This window comes from Diceros bicornis, chromosome 14 (genome assembly GCF_020826845.1).
Source record: "Diceros bicornis minor isolate mBicDic1 chromosome 14, mDicBic1.mat.cur, whole genome shotgun sequence".
In the NCBI taxonomy this organism is placed as follows: Eukaryota; Metazoa; Chordata; class Mammalia; order Perissodactyla; family Rhinocerotidae; genus Diceros; species Diceros bicornis.
Genome location: NC_080753.1, coordinates 2484718 through 2505310, shown reverse-complemented (window position 1 = coordinate 2505310; position 20593 = coordinate 2484718). Strand labels below are relative to the sequence as shown.

Here is a 20593-nt window from a genome sequence, read left to right as displayed (position 1 = left end):
ACTAAAAATAGATCTATTGAACTAATGTTATTAAATTGTCTTTATGAATCAGTGTTTCGTCAAAGCCATATATATTACTCCAATTTAGCTCCCATATTCAACAGCATTTTCTCCTCTCTTTGAGGGAAATCTTTAGTTGAAATTTACACACATATAATCTGCATGTAATAAAATTATTCTTAATCAGGATGCTTGTAATTGAGGAGCAAATATACTGGTTGACAGAACCACCCACATCCCTTTATGATGAACATATTTCTTATAAAATATTGGGTCCAATTTCCTGTTAACAAGCAGAGCTGATCTCACCTACACAAAGGAAAAAGCTCCCAATTCCCCCAGTACTGTCTGCCGTCTTGTTTTGAGGGAAACCAGTAAGTAGAGCTAGCTGTCTTGGACCGACAGTACCTGAAAATCCTCCGAGATGATGGTCGAGAGCAGTTTTGCAGAGAGGAGGCATGAGAGGACTCAGCATCTGGGTGGGGAAGGAAATCAACTAGCTCCTGAGGAAACAGGGCAGAGGTGAGGGGTGGACGGGGAGAGTTCATGACGGCACTAGTCTGCTCTAGGTGCTCCACTGCCGCTGCCTCAGGGACCCTCACGACTATCGTGAGGAGGAGGAAGTATCCTAATTTTACGGTGGGGTGAGGATGCTTAGAAACGTGCATAACCTGCCCAAGACCACACTAATGGGGGAGCCAGGGGCTGAGCCCTAAACCCACCTTATTCTACGAGACCCCAGGTGGGGAAGACCAGCTCCTAGTGTACAATGTGACTAGGATCAGCCTCACTTCATCGTCATATGCAGAACGTGGTTTGATTTTTCCACTGTAATTTCTGGCACTGTGTCCCTCAGGACAGTGGGATAGTGTAAGAAGACTGTGAGGAACCTGATGCTTCTCCTCACTAGCGTGCCCTCAGACAATTCACTTGCTGTTTCCACGTCTCACTTTCCTTCTCTGTAAATTTGCAATGATAGTAACTGCCTCCCCTACTTCCCATGGTTGCTGGGAGGATCAAATGCCATATACGTAAAAGAACTTGCTTGTAAATTAAAAGCTCTATCTAAATATAACTTAAATCCCATTACTACTGTTCTGAACATACGTTCACACATACAGTATTGTAGACGGAAGAGATTGTCTTGAATCTGTAATTGAAACAACACATTTTTTTCCTTTTACAAATTTCCCCAAATCCAGTTAACAAAAATTTGAATGTCTTTCAATGAATTGGTAAAACGAGAGAGCTCATGCTCTGCAGATGGAATAGTTATTCTAGATATGTAAATATACTCATGAAGAGCTACAAAGTATCGCCACCAGGTAACAGTAACAACCAGGTCTAAGTATTCAGTGATGTTTTCTCTCCTCTGATTTACAGCCTCTTCCTTGCTCGTGGGACTTGTTCATCCATGATCTGAGCTGTTGCATTTTATTAGTTGGAATGTTCTCTAAATCTCAGCTACAATCCCTCACACTCTAATAAAAATTTCTCTTTTCTTTGAAGCCTTCCAATTATCTAAGTAGCATAAGCAATGGAACGTAGTGGCCTTGTGTTGTGATAATGAGACTTGAAAGGTCTCAAGACTTGAAATGCCTTAGTTTATTTCAAAGTATTCTGGTATTCTAGAGGAAGGCAGCTGGAAATGAGGCAGAGCAGGAGAATTTAACTAATGAGCCATTAAAGGAAGTATGTATTAGCACAGCCATCTGACATTAACTCTACTCCTCATTCATCATCACTGTACAGGCATTTATTAAAAACCACATTAATTTTAAAATGTGTTATTATTTCTTTCTTACAGAGAGGGCTTTTGATTTCCGTTCATTTTTTTTCTGGTATTGTTTTTGTGCATTGTTTTATTATTGCAGTATGAGAATTGAGCAGTGGGCTCAAATGTGTCATATTTCAGTACACAGCAATTTATGTTGAAAACAGAAATTCAAGAAATTTGTAACATGGGGCAGCAGCTCCCTCTACTGTTTCCACTGGAAAAGCTGTAGGCAGAGAATGATACTTCACAGCCTTTTGGAAGATGTCCAAGGTATGGAAATTTTTCAGTGTTTGAGACTTAACGATAAATCCACGTGATTTTCAATATTTATTTCCAGGAATTTGTTGTATTTTCTGCTTATTCTGTATTTTAAATACAAATGCTATTTCATCGGCAGTCATTTTCAATGTCAATTTGATGCCCTTAGCTCATGGATCTCTAAAATGCCCATCTATTGTAAAGTGCTGATAAAACTCTACAGTGTTAATTTTGTGAGAGCTGACTCCAATGGAATTGATGGTTCTTTTCTAAAATAATATGACTTAAACGGTATACAACCATATTATTTCTATTTTAGCTCTAACTTTGGTGTAGAAGAACCTCTTTCACCTTTAAAGTATGAGTCATCACACAGTCCTGAAGATGATGGTTATACAGCAGTGTCCACAGTTAACAGAGTAAATTTAGGGTCTGAAATTGAATTTGTTTATTCAACAAATACTTACTAACCATCTACCACGTGTTAATCACTATTACAAACACTGAGTATGCAGGGAATTAAAAACACGTAGCAACAGACAAACTGCCGACAAGGTCTCTCCCTTCGGTAACTGCACTCTGTTGTGTGGGAGGGGGAGCAGTGGTTCATAAGCAATTTCAGAGACAGAACGGTTTCAGTCTAGTGTGAGGTGCTGTGGGGAATAAACTGGGTTCTGCGAGAGTGATTTGGAAAGAAGAGTTGTTACCCTAGTTAAAGTGGTCCAGGTGACATCTCTGAGCATCTACACGACATCACTTGGGAAGGAGGTAACCATTTGAGGGCCAGAGCAAGAACTGCCCAACCAGAAAGACCAGGACATGCAAAGAGCCTGAGGTAAGAAAGAGCTTGAGGTATCCAATAAACATAAAGGAGCTAGGAGAGAAGTAGTACCAGGAAGGATTTTGGAGCTGAGTGGCTTATATCATGCAGGGCCTCATGAGAGCAGAAGCGTGGGGGGAGGGGGTGTAAGTGGCAAGGAAAATAATCAACCAGTCACACCTCCCTTTTGAAAGTCTTAGTATGTGTATTTTTATCTAAGTGGTTAGATTTTTATTTTGATGTGATGATATTATTATTCTTACTGATAATGCTAAAGGAAATATCATTTTTAGCACATCGCTTTTAGACTTTACATAGACAGGGAGTAGACTTGTTTGCTGGGAGAAAACAAGAAAACTGACAAAACTTTGATAGTAGCCCATTTAATTTCAGTCTTGCCTGAATCCAGTGGATATCACACTTTTCACTAAAGATGGAGAGAAGTCAGTCTTTTCATTTTCCCCGCAGCTAGATCTGAGGCTTCCTTTCCCATAGGCTATGATGGGGTCAGATGAACAGTTCTAACAATCAAAACACCTTAGAGCTAATGCCTTCCTACACCTGCACCCCGTTGTCCATCACTCTCCCCAACTTTTATGTCTACCATCTCCAACTTTGTTTACTATGCACTGAGAACTCAAGGTGCAGAGCTTTTGTTTTCAGCCTGTGACGAGGCCCACCTCGAAAATAAGTTAGCGCCCCAGACGCATTTTGGACTGCTGAATAAGGTGGATGACAAAACGTGTCAGATTAAAACCTTTTCTTTCTTGTTAAGACACCTACATGCATTTTGAGCCTCACCACGTCTCAATGGGAATCCAGTTCATATTCTCAGCGTCCCTTCTGGAAGCCTTGACCTGACCAGGGTTTGTCATGTTTCCCATTCTCCTTTCAGCAAAGAACCTTAGACTCTGTGCTCTATTAAATGACGAAAGGCTGTGTACCATAATGATAAGATCTCCTGAGAAAATGAACCTAACCATTTCCTTGAGTCAATGGGAATAGCAATTTCATTTCTTAATAAAAATAAGACTTCCTCAGATTTAAAAATAAAGACACGTAAGACCTATAAAATGGAGACGTGGCCAGTTAATCATTTTTACTGCCACTTGTCCCCCACTGGGGTCATGGTCCCAGACAAGACAGCTGTTGCCAACATTGTTAAAATTCCAGTGTCACCTTGTGTGGCCACAGAGTCTGCAGTCCTGCGTGAGAGGCAGCGGGGTAGCAGGCTAAGAATGTGGAAACTAGTACTTGGGTTCGATTCCCCAGTTACTGCTCCTTTTCTCTCCCTAGGAACAGCAGTTGGGGGACATTATTAGCCACTTTCTGACTTCCTAAATTTCTTACTAATTATAACTACAGTCTGGAGGAAGAGGATTTTATCTTCTTACAGCCACTGACTACTTTTTTCATCTGGGGTCTTGTTGATGAAACCAGCTGTTAGGACATCTGAATTGACCTGCGTCACATAGAGCAAGGATGGGGCAGAATACTTGAAATCCTTGATGTGGTCACCAAAGTTGTCGTTAGTTGGGCCAGTGCATGGATTAATCACCATTTCTTTGTGGTGGGCAAACATTAAGGTTTTAATAGATCTGATTGGCCTTTGAGAATACATTCAGAAAGCTAAATAATCTTGTAGTTTGTGTTTGATGATACAGTTTCCAAAAGTATCTCCATCTCGTATTTAGTTTTACCACCATATAACTCTAGGAGGTAGGCAAGAAAAGGTTATCTCCATTTTAACAGGAAGAAACCTCTGGGCCTTGGGAAGTGAGGGCTTAGCTGGATCCATGCAGTGGGTGTTCTCTGCACAACTACAGCCTATGTTGGTCAGAGGAAAGACTAAAAAAGTTATGCAACTAGAGAAGCAACAAGTTCTCAGCATTCTCTGAGGGACCTGAAACATGGAAGGAAATTTGGTAGAAAATAAGACTTGAAGGGGCTTCAGCTCTGTCTGTAATTTCGTGAAAAAGTAAAAAGATCTGAAGCAAATATGGCAAATGGTGAGGATCTGACAACATTGGATTGTGGATTCATGGGGATTTATCATTTTATCTTCTATACTTTTCAGCATGCTTGACATACTGTAAATTTATTTTAAGAAACACAAAAACCATCCTATGGGATTAGCAAAGGTTAATATCACTAATTCCTTCTTCACTGGCCTAGAGTGTCAGTATCTTCTCCTTTGCCTGAAATCCTTTGTAGAATGGGGCTAAGTGTTTCAAAAATGAAGTCATTAAGTATTTTTTCTAGAACTTCCCTGAGTGTGGCCTCTGTACCCAGGGGGTTTAGTTGAGCCAAGAATTGTTATTTGCAGATTTATCATTAGTACGACCAGTAGATCAAAGAGAAACCTTAATGTCACACATTTGAGTTGAAAGTGGAGACTACAATCACCCCAAAATAAAACCTACAGATTGCTCATTTTGCTTTTTTCTGGAGCTGTCCAGAATGTCCGCAACTATTCGATTCTATTCTGCACGTGCACTTGGCCTCTGTGTAACTTGGCAGCGTACAAGCCAGGGCCGTCAGCCTGGTTAAGTCCCGGCAGTTTGCCTTGGAAATCGCATTTTCTCTGCACAGGAAGCGTTGTCGTTCTACCAGCGCTTTTAAAGAGAGGGAACGTTATCACTTAATTACAGTAAACGGAAACTCAGAGCATCGATGGGTGCAGGCTGTGAAAGCCGCTTCCCTCCTGGTTTGGGTGGTGCACTGAGAGATTCCTGAAGTCAGACAAGGGGGTGGCGGCACAGCTGTTCCTCAGGTGTAGGTTTTGTTGGTGGTGAGCTTTTGGGGACACCACTGGATACAAGCAATTTGTTTTACACGTACCCATTCTTGCTAGTTTTCACGTCCCTGTGGCTTTTCTCACCTTGCGTTGGGTCAATGATGTTGCTTCTGTGGGGCCGAGAGGCTCTCTGGGGGTTCCTGCTGCCCCCTCTATTGCAGGAAGCTGACAAATAACCTCGTTCCTTCTGCAGGACGCACGGGGGAGAGATGAGTATGAAATGTTGTGTGGATGGGTAAGCAGAATTGCAGCATTAGGGGAAGAATTGTTTTCTCCCTAAACATCATGCCATGGAAATCAGTCAAAAATACCCTTCTATCAATAATGCAGTGGGCTTTATACCACTTAGATGGATTTGTTTCATGGTATCAGGGAAAATAAGCTCGTTTAAAAATGATTTTTTTTCTCCCTTGGGAAATAAAGTGTTAAAAACTTATGAGCTTCATAGCATAATTTAGAAAATCTGCTTTTATAAAATGGGTTAATTATACCCATTGAATGCGTTCACTGTCACAGCCTCATCCTCCCACTCCTGTTCCAAAATGACAAGTAAAACAAGAGACTGTGCAATTTTGGAAAACAATCAGGTCACATATTGAGCATTTTGCTTATTCATACAACCATAAATGGCCTATGCTTGAGTTCCCTCAATTACACAGCTCAGTATGCAGGCCAGAAGAGGCGAGCCCAGCTCAAGTGAGCACTTCCTGGAATACACAGAGGAATGAGTTTGAAAAATGTCCAAAGTGGCAGATGTGAAAAATTCTCATTCAAGATCCAGAAGCCGCCTTTGCTGCAATCCCTCACCTGTTAATTGCACTGCTGCTGAACTTCTGCACCAGGGATGCTGGCAGTGTCTTAGACTGAGACACCTAGGAACCATCGATCTTTCAAGTGTGGTGCAGGTATACGCCACTGTACAGGGCAGTGGCTGAGGCAAGAGAAGATCATGGATCACAGTGCTGCTCAGGATTTCCAGAGATGCACCAAGAATGAATGTGTGGCTGCTGGCTTCCAAGAAAACTGCTATCACCTTTTTTAGAGGAAGTCCCCAGAAGATGTCCTCGACAAGTGCTTAAACCAGTGTATTGTTGTCTCACTTACTTCAGATCCCCAGAATGCCAGTACACAGATCTCTCCTCCACCACAGATACAATGGCACTGTTTTGGTCTTATTTGAAGAGTCTTTCATTTTCTCTACTAAGTGGGAAAACTTTGCCACAACTGTTCTTCACTGCAATTTCATGCTCATAGGAATTGCAGCCTATTGAAATCATCCCCAAGCAATATTACTGTCTGGGTTAGCTTGTCTTTTTCCGTCTCCTTTGGCTTTTTTTAATTTTTATTTTTCTTCCACCATCTCCTAAACGCTAAGAGTCTTTATCCCTCATTTGGTGTCACTTGAACTTTAAATGTTATTTAAGGTGTTGATTAAGATAGCCAACTTCTTTCCTTTTCCCTCTCAGAATTCTCTCTCTCCTTCTCTCTCTCAAATCTAAGCCCTCCATGATTTCTCCATTTCTCTGTGTTTGCATGTGGTTCCTCTCCCTTATCCTTACCCTCCTCCCCTTCTGGTCACTTTCCTCTTGATCTCTCCTTGTCCTCCAAATCTACACCCCATCCCAGAGCTCTCTTTGCTTGGCCCTTATTGATTCTGTATCTCATTAAGGGATCCTGTGATCTCTTACCGGTGAATGCTCTGTTTGATTTTTTTAGCCAGCTTTAAAATGATTGATATTTTATTTTCCTGTCTGTCATCCCTCTTGAGGCAGATAAAGGGAAGGGTTAGAGGTCAAAGCTTTGAGGTCAGGCTGACTTGGGTTGAAATCTAGCTCTTGTCGACTGGTTGTATGACCTTGGGTAAGATGGTTAACATTCTGTTTTGTGTAAAATAAGGGTAATGCCGGCCTCACTGGATTGTTGTAAGAGTAAAATACAATGATCCATGTGCCTGCCACAGTCACTACTTTCAAAGGGTAACTATTGTTATCTGTTAATATTATTATCATTAGCCCATTTTATCGTTCTCTGCCATCTTCTCATTATTTTTGTCTTTCTTTCCCAGGATTTAGTCCATCACCTACCATTTCTAAAGCAAAAGGGTTGATACCTGTTCGATTCTTTATTATCATCCCCTTGTAACTCTTCTGTCTGCTTTGCTCCCTTCCTATCTATTTCCTCTGTTAGGGTCTTTATAGAGAAACTTCATCCATCCAAGAATGCTGACCTAAATATATCCATTGTTATATTCATCATCCTGAAAAACTTGTTAGATTCAATTTTCAATGTGAATGAAACCACTTGAAAACATCTATTTAAGGATGAGCTCTCTATGTCTTTGTGTATTGGCCAAATGAATGAAATATGTCCTTCTGATTTGCTGAAACCTGAGTTTTCCCTGAGCTTATTCCTATTTCAGTCCCACTTCCTTTAATCAAAGTTACCTGAAGACTTGACGCAAAGAAGTAGCTCCCTTTCTCAGACCCGCTTGCTGGAAAGTGAGAGCCCAAGGCCTGTCGGTGGTCTGGGCAAAGAGGCTTCTCAAGGATCTTCCTCCTCCCTTTTCTGTGCCCCTTCCCTCTCCTGTCCCTTCTCAAACACCATCCCCTCACTCTTCTCCTTTTCTATTGCATCCAGCTTGCTCTCAGGAAATCTTTAATTAATGATTCCTAGGAATATATTAGAGTGAGACAACTCTTAGACTTGGTTCTAGCATTGGTTTATTGTGTGATTTGGGGAGAAATCTCTCAGTTTTTCCATGTCAGATGGAAAATATAATAATACCCACCTCACTTAGTTATTATGAGAATCAAATAAGATCATGTATTTTGCAATCACATCACCCTGCCACCCAAGAAAATATAGGTAAAATACGTTTAGGATCATCCTGAGCTGTCTAAACATGAAACATTAGGATTACCTGTCCCAGTAATGTTTGCATTTTAGCAGGTGATAAAACCCAGCATCAAATAAAGCAAACTTTCTTTGTGAAGTTTTAGGCATAAACCAGAAAGTGGGTGAGATATTTTCAGGAACAAGAGCTCCTTCGAGGGAACCTTAAATTTCACGTAATACATACTATCTGGCCCACCTTCCCATTGTAATCCCAAAAAGGAGAGCTTGAGGTCTCTGTGTTGAAATGTAAACATAGTATAAACATTCAATGAGTCTTCTCCTGGCTTCAGAAACCGTATTTTGCAGTTTGAGAGTTTCAGCAATTTGGGCAGAGTGGGGGGGGGGGGGTTGAGTATCTCCTTAGTCACTAAAAATTTGTAGCAGAAGCATTCTCAGAAAAATAATCCATTATAAAATTACAACTGTTTAACTTACATAATTAAATCCCGAGAGACAATGAAAAACAATTTCATTTAGAGCAAATATTTAAGATAAATAAAAGGATCTGTGTTTAAAAGAAAAAGGAAATGACTTCCCAAATACTTTCTACATAAGAGTATTATTGATTTTTCTCTCCGAGTTAAGATACAACTTTCTATGTCGTAATTCTGGTCAAAAATCCATCCATAAGCTCTTTTCTACTTGACCAGAGCTCACTGCAGCTTTGTTTTCAGTTCCATAACCAGATTCTTAGATTAAGCTAAATCTATTGGCCTGTCTTTGTGAGTTTGAAGCAGCAAGACCTCTGTTCAGTGTGCTACTGTTTGGTCTCAGTTTCTAACTGAGACCAAAACCAGCAGGCAAGAAATTGGCTTTCCCCTCAGAACTTTTCTTGTAACTCTATTAAATTCAGCAAACATTTGGGGGAGTGGGGAGCTACTATGTAGCACATCCTGTGTTATGATAAGATAAAAAAGATGGAAACTCCTTGTCTTCAAGGAGTTTTCATTCCAATTGAGATGACAGATTTGTACACAAGCCACCATGATCAGTCTAAATGTGCTTTACCAAGTTACACATAATGTTATAGACAGAAATAAATATAAGAGAAAAACTCATTCTGACATTAGCTTTTCCAACAATTGCTGTATATTGAAATATGCTTTGTCTTACCATTCCTATGAATGAGTTCAGGCTTCCAAATGATACTTTTTTTAATACCGAGGGAAAAATAATTACTGATCTCTGCCTTTTCTACTAGCCATTACAAAATTGGAAATGTTTCTTGAAAATTAGCCCAAATGACTTTCCAATAACAAACTTTTGATCTGTTCTTACAGCAAAGCTATTTTTCCATGTTTTGAAGAGAGTTGATTAGTACAACTTTCTTCACAGAGGTTTTTGGTATTTCAAAGGTCATTACTGAAGTTAATTGGAAACCCACAGGGCCAGAAGACAGCTGTGTGTAACCTGAAAATATGTGTTTGTGGATCCTGAAAGCAGCTCTAATAGGAGACTGAAGAGCTGTGGTTCGTGGGGTAGTGGCACCTAGATGGCTCAGGGGGCTGAGTCAGCAGTTATGAAGAACTGGAGGATGCTTTTACAGAAAAGGGAGAATGGAAAACAGCTCAAGAGGGAGGGTCAGAGAGGGAGCCGAGAACTGAGGAGCTGTGGGGATCTCGCTTCAGAATATGTAGGTGTGCCAGAGCTGAGTCAAAAGGCCGAGCCCTGACTTGCACAGAGAGCTTGCAGCAACGCTGAGGGAAAGGAGAAGGGCGAAAGCAGAGATCTTAGAGCCAAGTGCACTACATGAACTGGCTGAAAAGTGGAAGTGCAGCCAAGACCAGGACTGAAGACGTGGTTTTTAGCACAGAACTCTTCCCATCTTTTAAACTTTAGGAACCTGTAGTGAAGACCGAAATCTACTAAGAGGATGACAATGCAAACAGCTCCTCATTTTCATGCTGTGCTTCTGATGACACTGGTGGCAGACATCATGATATTTCTCTGTTTTCCACCTCTAGCAAGATTTTAGCCCAAAATTATCTTTTTAAATGCTTTAAACTATTGCTGAGAGTATATGCTCCCAGACTGGATGTAGCTTTACTTCACTTTGTCACACCAGGCATGGTTCTTTGTGGTAGGAAACAACATGAGGATCTCTCCCCACACCAGCGTTATAGACCTCGCAGATAATTACGCATGAGTGCAGTTGGGCTCTGAACAGGTGTGTCGCCCTGGAGTTCATGAGCATCTTAAAGCTGCTCTCTGATTGTGCACTCATCACATTGACTCAGATGCCCTGTCTCCCATCCCAAAACAGATAGGGGGAAGCAGAGCTGCATAAGAGAGAGAGGTTATGTAGCCATGGTCTCTGTATAGCCGTGTCGCAGGTCATTATCATGAGCCAGATATTGGGATACTTTTTCTTTTCATAAACTTTCAACTGGTTTTCCTAGTAAAGCTCCACAGAGCGTTAGCCAAGGCTGACATGCCCTCCATAGCTGGCCTGTCTTCTCCGCTTGGCCTGGGTCATCCAAGCATCTCCTTGATGAGTCCTTACAAATGCAAACCTGAGAAGGTGCCTCTCAAGTGCCCTGGAGCATCTACTAACACTGTGTGGTATAGGAGACCTGTCACTTACCACAAGTCTTTAACTTCTTCCTCAGAATTGATGGATATGATAGTCTACAAGACTGACAGCTCTTGCTAAACTTGCAAACAAATGACTCCTTGCCTTGTTTTGCACCAGAATAGAAAAATAGCACATCTCCTGGGCATGTGGCTTCAGGACAGCCACCAATTCCAAGACCCCCAGGTCGACATTGTTTCTCTAACAGTGAACAGAGTTGCTCTTGGCATTGATGTGCACAGCATTTCTCTGTGGTCACTGTCCCCACACCGACTGAGGTTGTGTCTTTCTGACAGTTTTAGAACAACCCAGGGAGTCAGTGTGGAGGTAGACCGCCCGAGGACTCTGTGATGCGGTCTTCTGTCAGTCGCTGCAGGGTTTCCTCAGCCCTCTGGGAGGGTTTGTGTAAAGTATTGGCTGCAGGTGGACTGTTAGCTATAAATCTCTGTGACATTCAACTTGAAATTTGTGGTACCCAAAGTATCGCAGTGACTAGAAGAACAGGAAAGGAGATGTCATCATAAATGCTCATCAGCAGACTAAGTAGTAGAGCCTAAAACTTCGGATTGACCCCATTTGGAGCACCACTTTATGGACATGACATTTCATGGCAAGAACAGAACATGAAAATGTGGCGGTAACTTGTATAGGCTGATTAATCTTGTGGATACCTTCACAATATTGTTCCAACTCTTCTACTGGCCAGTGGCTGTGTTCAGTGAGCTCCACTCCTGCTGCTGTGTTTAGACAGCAGAGCTACAGTGAGCTCTCCTACCCCACCCCCAATGGTATGCTCAACAGCAAGATCAGGATTCTGGATGAGGAATATATTCCATGTTTATGGAACAGAACTGGACGCTGCAGGCAGATAGCCAGTTTGTAAAAGATCAGACCCAATTGTCACTCAGTTTTTTAAAAAATCAGCACCATCCTACTCTTCTCGTCCACACTGCTGCCTGCTCTGTGCCATGTGACCCCGCCACACTGCTCCCTCCCCTGCCCCTTTTTCCTCCCTGCCTTCCAGAGCCCCTTTGAAGACTCCCACTTCTTATATCCTTTGACCTCTTGCTCTCCCGACCTCTGCAAATAAAGATAAGCTGCATTTTGAGTTAGTTAGGGATTGGGAGGAATTTTTTGGAATGTTCAAGCATAATCTCCCTACCATGGGTTGAGAATATATGAAGACAGATGGGACATGCAAGGAATAGACAGAGACCCCTCTCAGCTGTACAGCAGGACTACGTCTAAAGGCACAGTGCTCGTTTCCTCCCCTCCTGCACCAAGTGCGAAGTACAAGTTTTGTTGATTTTTTTAAAATTTCAGTATATTGAGTAGCACATGGAAGAGTGGTTACCCAGTGTTCTCAGGACACAGTCAGCATGATAAAAAAAATTGCTGTAGGGGTCAGCCCAGTGGCACAGTGGTTAAGTTCACATGCTCCACTTTGGTGGCCCAGGGTTTGCAGGTTCAATCCCGGGCGTGAACCTACGCACCGCTCATCAAGCCATGCTGTGGCAGGTGTCCCACGTATAAAGCGGAGGAAGATGGGCAGGGATGTTAGCCCAGGGCCAATCTTCCTCAGCAAAAAGAGGAGGATTGGCAATGGATGTTAGCTCAGGGCTAATCTTCCTCACCAAAAAAAGAGAGAGAGAGAGAGAGAAAACTACTGCAAAGATTATTTTAGGCTGAGAGTCTGCTTTTACGTGAAGATAGTAAAGTAGATGAGAACTGAGTCTGGGCCCGGCTGCCTACGGTAAGTATTAGCCCTGCCGCTTACCTGTGATGAGACCTTGGGCCACTTAACAATTTCTAACCCTCACTCTCTGTATTTTTGAACTGGACGTAATGATGGTACATACCCATGGTGTCATTGTAGGGATTAGATGAGTTAATCCATATAAGCCCCTGGTATAATGCCTGGCCCATAATAAGCACTATATAACTGTTTGCTATTGTTATTTGATTGATTCTTCTGCTCTATTTGAGAGATGGTACTATTAATTACTCTGCTATATTTGGAAGCCTTAATTATTAAGACTCTCACATTTAACTAGGAGGAACGTATATGAAGCTAAATTTACCCACCACGTCACTCTTCTTTGATCTGACTGGCCTTGTTATCAACAGGAATTCACCGTTCACCCAGTGCGTACTATGCATATACCCCTCAGCTACCTGTTGATGCTACTACATATGATATCTAAAATTTCTCCTTGCCTAATTATACAGTTGCAGAAGGATCAATGTGTATGGAATCTCATGTCTCGTGAGTTTCAAGACTGAGTTTTTAACTTGCATCTTCTTAGGTAGAAACTTTGTGCAACAACCTCCAACTCAGTGATTGCTTTCCTCGTTATTTCATCTAAGTGACCTAGAATACTTTACGCAAAGCTGGCTGATAGAAAAAGAACACGAAAAATATGTAATGCCAAGAGAATTCCTTTCTGACATTAGCTCTGCTTTTATTCAGCAAGGTAACAGCATCGTTTGTCTTTCTGATCATAGTCAGCTCCGTTTCTCGTGAGGCCTATTATTTTCTCAGGAGTTACACTAGCCTGTTCCAGGCATCCATCACTGCATCTTTGTGTCTTCCACCTCTGTATGCACAGTGCAGAGGTTTCATGTTAGAGGAGCTCTTCAGCCACAAGCCGTTCATAGGAAATACTGGTCATAAATGTTAACCAACATTCATTTTTTCAGTATACCTGGGGTGTTACCTGTATCAGTGAGTGCAGCTAGCAGTCGTTCCTTAAAATTTTTGTTCACTTTTCAATGCTTTCATTTCCTTTTTTAAAAAAATCATCTTTGTTTAACAGTGATGTTTGGTTTGCTCAATCATAATCTTTCTTTGTCTTATCTTCTGAGGCAAAATGTCAAGGACTTTGCCTCTATAATATTTTCTCTCCTCCTAGGAGCTTTCAAGATGATAAAGAGAAGAAATACGCAATCTCTTTTCTGCAATAGCTGACTCTCTCTTGGCTTGAACTACTTAATTTAAAATAATGCTAAGTTTTGTGTTTTCTTATGGGCTTCTCCCCAAAATGTAATCCCTGAAAAACTTGGAAAACTCTTCTCATCCTCTCTTCCTGGAAGTTTTGGGTACAGACAAATGTCTTCTTACCTGTCTTCCCAAAGCTCAGCATAGTGCTTAATGAATATTTTTGTGTCAACTGAAAACCACGAGTACTTAAATGTCTTAAGTCTGAGGTTTTAGAGAAGACATCTTTTTCTGGCCTGAAAGTCCATGTGCAGCCCATTTTCACTCAATTCAAAAGAGTAAAGCAATAGAAAAAGTATTTTTTCCCATATTTTCTAAGTTAATAACACGTGGGCACATATTTCTATGATACATTGATCAAACTCTTGTAAGGAGTGTCAAAAATAAACTGAAGCTACAACCTCCTCCCTGAAGGAGTTTTATGGTACAATTCCTTTTAATTAAGAATATGCTGATGGCTAACCTTCTGCTAAATGTTACATGTCCCCCTTAGGAACCTCTGGGTTGGTGCAGGGTTTAACCTAGAAATACCTTTAGGAACCTGATCAGTTAATGCCTTGTAATTCTCTGCTAATTAAAATGTTTGACTAAACAGACTCTTCTTTTTCTTAAATAAGATTTCAGGAGTTCTTAGACACATTATTTAAAATCACACTGTTTTGGTAAATGTTGACATATTTATCTTTGATTTGTTTCTAATACAGGGACCTCCTGGAATACAAGGAGTACAACAGACTCTTGGTGGATATTACGACAAGGTTTGACCTCTTTTTTTCGCATCCTATATACACATCCTATAACCACATTTTATATGGTTGTATTTTTGAAAAAAATATACATTAATTCCTAACTGCTCAGACTTTAAAACATAATCACATATACTTAACAACTTTCCATACTGAAAATATGTTTCCAAAAAAAGGTATTTTGCACAGCATCTTTTTACAAAACCAGGATATTATCATTATAAATTAAAAAAAATTTAATTCAAAGTTTTCAAAATTTCATGCAAAAAATTACTGCAGAAATCATGTTTCACCATCGATAATGTCGTACATCTAAATCTCTGAGGGCAGGAAGAGATTACTTGCTGCCTTGAAGCTCTGGGTAGCACAGTAGGTGCTAGATTTCTGGTCAAAACCATCGGTGCTGCACTGAAATCTCAAGCAGGCCTTGACAGACCACAGGTCATGACCAGGGGTCCCCGCCTTCCGGGGAGGAGCCACTTTTAACCTCCCCGAGGATTTTAGATTCTAGTTCGGATGGATGGAATACTGACATGGAAGCATCCGAGTGGCAAAAGGCAAGACAGTTTTGCTCCCCATTCTCCAAGGAGGCCGAGCGGAGGGAGCGGAACGGGTGCTGGCAGCGAAGAGAGACTCCGCGAGCTGAGTGAAACCATTCGCTGGTCCTCAGTCAACACCAAATACCTGGGGCTGATCTCTCAGCGTGGGGCGTTCTTTCCACACGGTCCCTTGTATACATAGTAGCTTATCGTTGATACGGGCCTGGTGAGTAATCGCGCCACTACACAGAAGTATTCGGAGACACTCCCCTTGGTGTCTGTCCTCTGTGTTCTGGCTTTCCCTTCCTATCAATTCCTCAGACTACCGTTATTCCTCTCTGTTTAGAAATCCCCAAGACACACTCTGTGCCACAGAGGCCTGGAAGACAGCAGTTGCTCCGAAAAGTGTTTATTAAATGAGGAGCTAATTGATTCAAAATCCCAATTCTTCTCTCAGATTAAGTTCAGCATAAGGACCTAGATAATTTGTGGTGGATAAATTTAAAGTCAAAAGTGGGAAAAGTTTGTTACACTTCCTAAGTAATCCTATCTTAAATTTTCTCGTTCAGTTAGATTTTCCAGGGAGTATTGTATTAGGAAGAATGTCTGGGGTATATTTTATGATTCTTATTAAATATTTTCTGAATAGACCTATACTACATTTTTCAAAACATTAGGGCTTGGCACAAGTGAAAAAACTGAGCGAAGCACATCTAAAATTAATCAACTAAAATACAATGCTTTTCTGTAATGACATCTACTGTTACAAAATGGGATTTATCATAAATGCTTCAAAATAATGAGAGTGAGTTGGCTGTGATGTCACAGTGTCAGTTAGAAAAACTTGAAGAACACACTACATCACTATCACCCTTGGTATAAAATTTACCAAGTTGCTACTCAGCTACTTAAATATTTGCTATTCCTTGCAAAACTTCTAAAGCTCATATATTTACAGGTCTCCCAACACTACTACTGTATATAGTTTATCTTGCTGATGAGTCAGTTCCCCTTTAAATGAAGATATATGGAGCATTGATATTTTAGAGTCTGAAGTTGAGAATGTAAAATTTTAAACTTTAAGGTTATGTTTCAAAAAACTGCTGACCAGAGCAGGTGAGTGGAGAGTCTTGCTAGTAGCAAACCTGGACTTTGAACTTAGCTGTTGACTCCCCTAAAGGAACTCCAGCCTCCTTATCACATGAGAGGATGAGGGCTCACAGGTATTTAGTCCACAGGTGCTCAAGGTGTGACTTCAGAGCTGGAGCATAACTGGTCAAAGGCAGAGACCACAGCTTTTCTTCCCCAGATGATGCATTACAGCCGTTTAGCATCAGAAGGCTTTAGACCCATCTAGGAATTAATGGAACGTAACTTCCGAAAGACTTGACTCTTTCCTTCTGAGAGAGTTAGAGCTGTTACACTGAGGTCCCACCATGGTGGATGGAAGAGGCGGGCCCACCTTCCCAGGACCCACCAACCTACCTTTCTGGATTGTAACCACCTCCTCCTCACCCTCAGCTTCACAAAGGAAAGGGCCAAGTGTGCCATGAGGAGCAAGATGCGTGTTTTCACTTGGTGGTGCCCCCCCCCCCACCCCATCTGGTTTTGGATGCTGAGATTGTTTCAGTTTGCAATTCATTGCTGGCTGGTGGCCTGGCTATTGCAAATATGCACACAGAGAGAGGGGGGCCTGAGTGAAACTTTCCTGGAGGTTAAATAATGGACCATGTATTGAGACATACAAAGTGACATTCCAAGGTTAAAATAATCTTCCCTTTGAAATTGGCATTGATTGATGTAATGGTGCACTCGAGTCCCGGACCTCAGCTCCTCAGCCTGCAGCGGCCCCAGCAGTCCTGCAGCCTGGATTCTGCTGAAGCAGCCGCCCCTGGAGGACGAGTGGCAGACTACTCATATACGTGCCCTCTCATCCTAAACTAAGAGCCCGGGGCTCCTTCCCGAGCCCCAGGAATCCTCAAAGGCAAAGGAATCTGGACCCTGCACAAGAGTTGATTTTTTCCCTATAATTTTCCTCATGTCATTGGAGGGAGAAACTCAACATAAGCAGCCCTCTCCCCTCACTGCATGCATCAAAACGGGAATGGGGAAGAAAGACAGGAGGTGAGGGACGAGAGACGAAGGAGCGAGGTCCGGAAGACTACAGGAGTGTGCTCACAGCTACTTTTGCACACCCACTGGAGGATGCAAAGAATAAAAGGTAGATTTCCCTCTCCATCACAAAAATAATTGCAAAACAGCTGCTCCCATTCTGCAAGATCGTTTGCAAAGAGGCAATAGTGCTGAGCCTAGTCTTCCCCTTAAGGAAAATCTGCTCAGGATCCAGCAAACTGCTCTGCGTTGTTTCCAGCTCAGGGGATTTTCATAAAAACTTGATCGGCTCTGTCAACTGCTAAAGCCATCAGATCCAGAGCCCCTTACAACACTCTAGATGGGAAACAAGTGTTATCTGTGGAGGCCCAGTGCTGGCGGATTTCACGTCTGATGCTGTTTTTAAAGATCCACGTTGAGAATGCCTGGTTGTGTTATCTTCCATCACAACACCCGGGGCGTCCCGGTGAATCAGTCTCCGCTGTTGGAGACCGATGCTCCACCTCCCAGCAGCCAATTCCAGTGTTTCCTTCTCCAATTGTTAATCGAAAAAAACCAATTTGCTAGCAAAATAATCTATTTTTACTTTCAAGTTATCAAATCATAACTTCATTTTAATATCCACAGACTAGAAAGGACAGAAAATCTTCCTCCAAAATCAAATATTCCAGCAGCGAGTTGACCCAAAGATGGCACAGGAAGCAGAGGCTTCCTCGGAGACACCAGAGGCTGCCCTCCTGGGCTCGGAAGATTCAGAAATAAAATTCAAGTGCTAATCCTATCTCTCACTCCTTGGGTCCCAGGAGCCACTGGCTTTGGAGAACATCGTGGATTTAGGCACAGACATGGATTTTTGGATGGTAGTTTTATTACAGAGAACCGTGAACTCTCCAGGGCCCCCCGCCCTCCGTGGCCCACCACACCTAGAGCTGCTGGGATGTTTTCCTGAGAGGTTGGCCTTAGAGCCAGCCTGAGGTCTTATTTTCAAGAGAGCACAGCCCACTTAGGCCATGCATTTTAACTTGCTAGGGCTGCTGTATCAAGTGTCACAAACTGAGTGGCTTACACACCAGAAGCGTGTCATCTCAGGGTTCTGAAGGCCAGGAGTCCCAGACGAAGTGTCAGCGGGCCGCGCTCTCTCTGAGGCTCTGAGAGGATGCGTCCCGGCCGCACTCTCGGCTCCTGGAGGTTCCCCAGCTGTGGCAGCAGAACCCCTATCTTCACATGGCGCTCTCCCTGTGTCGCTGTCTCTGTGTCCAAATTTTCTTTTTATAAGGACATGGTTGTACTGAATTAGAGATCCTCCTACTCCATTATGGCCTCTTCTTAACTAATGACATCAGCAAAGACCTTATTTCTAGATAAGTCACACCCTGAAGTACTGGGGGTTAGGATGTCGACATGTGAATTGAGGGGGACACAATTCAACCCATAACAGATAACCTGGGGTATTTTTTAGCTTTATGTCCCGTCATGCTTAGTATTTTACAGCAAGTTCCCCAAGGGCTAAGCTGGGGGATTTTTAATGACCCCATGTCCCGGGAGGGGGTTCATGTCCTTGGTCTCTTTTATTAGATTGAGCCACAGAAAATTGCTCTGGTTCAGCCTATACATGTCCAGGTACATTCCCTTCCTTCTTTCCAGAGAATACGGGCTCCAGGGCAGTGAGGGCAGCTGGAGTTTTCCCCCCACCTCACTGTAGGTTGAGCTCCATTCACCATTCCCACGAGGGAATAGAGGACGTGTCTGACATCCCAGAATCTTGAAATGGGCAGGCTGATTAGCACCCCCGCACCACAGCCCTCACCACTCTACCACAGGAACCTCTAAAAAACACATTCAAAACTGTACCACTGTTATATTTATTCAGAAAGTTTATAAGAACCCATTCAAATAACAAGGCACCAAGGTACAAAATGACCTAGTAAAATTAAAATAACATCTGAGGCAGAAATCCAGGTTCCAGAAACACAAGGGCTATGTCTTATTATTTCTGTAGAGCCAAGTAATTTCTGGTGCAATGAGTTTGGAGAAAACAGAGAAGAGAATCTCACATATCAATGAATAAATGCTACTGAAGTTCAGGTTCACATCTGCCTTGAGTATTGATAGCCTAAGAGTGGAGAGCACCTCCAGAGACCACTGAGAGTCCTTGAGTAGATGGATTTCCTGGCCTAGCTATTGACTGAAGCAAACGTATGGAGCTCTGCCAGGCAGTGAATGGCCCTATTGTTTTTCTGGGTATGAAAGCCTCTAGAAAAGCAAGACTTTAGAACAACAGAGCCTATGGACAGACTAACATGAGTTGGTGCTCCAGTGGCGTTCCTTGGTCCCAACCACAGCATCTCTGACACCCTGTGGGTTGTTCGGGGTGAGATGGGGAGGGGATGTAGCCAAGGTGCTACAGTGTGACATGCTCTCCGTGGATGCACTTTGGGTGCTCCTCTGCTCTGCAAGCCAAGAACTTGGGGCCTTCCAATCAACAGATCATCTCTGGACAACTCATAGCTCAGACCAAAGCATGTTCCAGCTTCCTCAGAAATGTCCTAGCATAAGCACAGCCAAGGAGAGATGCTGATGTGTTGTGAACACAGATTGGCAACATGCCCAAATTGATAGCATTTTCAGGAAATGCCTAAAATTTATCTGTTTTTGTGCAGGCTGCATCCAAGTAACCTACCATTTTGTAACTGCCAAGTCCTTGTGTATGTGTCTTAGAGTTTCATGCCTCATTTTCAAAGATGTCCTTGCAAGAATGTATAGCTCAGGATTTTGAGAATACAATTTTTATTTTCAATTTAGACATCTCAGATCAAAGGTAAGTAGGAAAAATGAGAGAATATCTGGCACAAAACCAATAATAACAGCGTTATAAACTACTTATTTTTCGTTGGAGGAGCATGAGTAACATGGAAGGCACAGTCAAAATGTTAAACCATAGCAACAGTGATGTGAATGGGTACCTCTGTAATTTGGTTGTTTATACGTTTCTGTACTTTTAATTTTTTATAACAACACGTATTTTTAATCAAAAAAAACTTTATTGGGAAAAACACATAAATTAGAATTATTGGCTTGT

At 42.1% G+C, this 20593-nt stretch overlaps 1 protein-coding gene across 1 annotated transcript in view; it reads left to right on the top strand.

The window, feature by feature from the left end:
* The window catches only part of COL19A1 (collagen type XIX alpha 1 chain), a 297565-nt gene that overhangs the window by 203893 nt on the left and 73079 nt on the right, over positions 1–20593 (top strand). The window contains exon 16 of the mRNA XM_058553922.1: positions 14822–14875. Within this exon, the coding sequence (XP_058409905.1) occupies positions 14822–14875 (54 nt within the window). The remainder of the gene's footprint in view (positions 1–14821; positions 14876–20593) is intronic.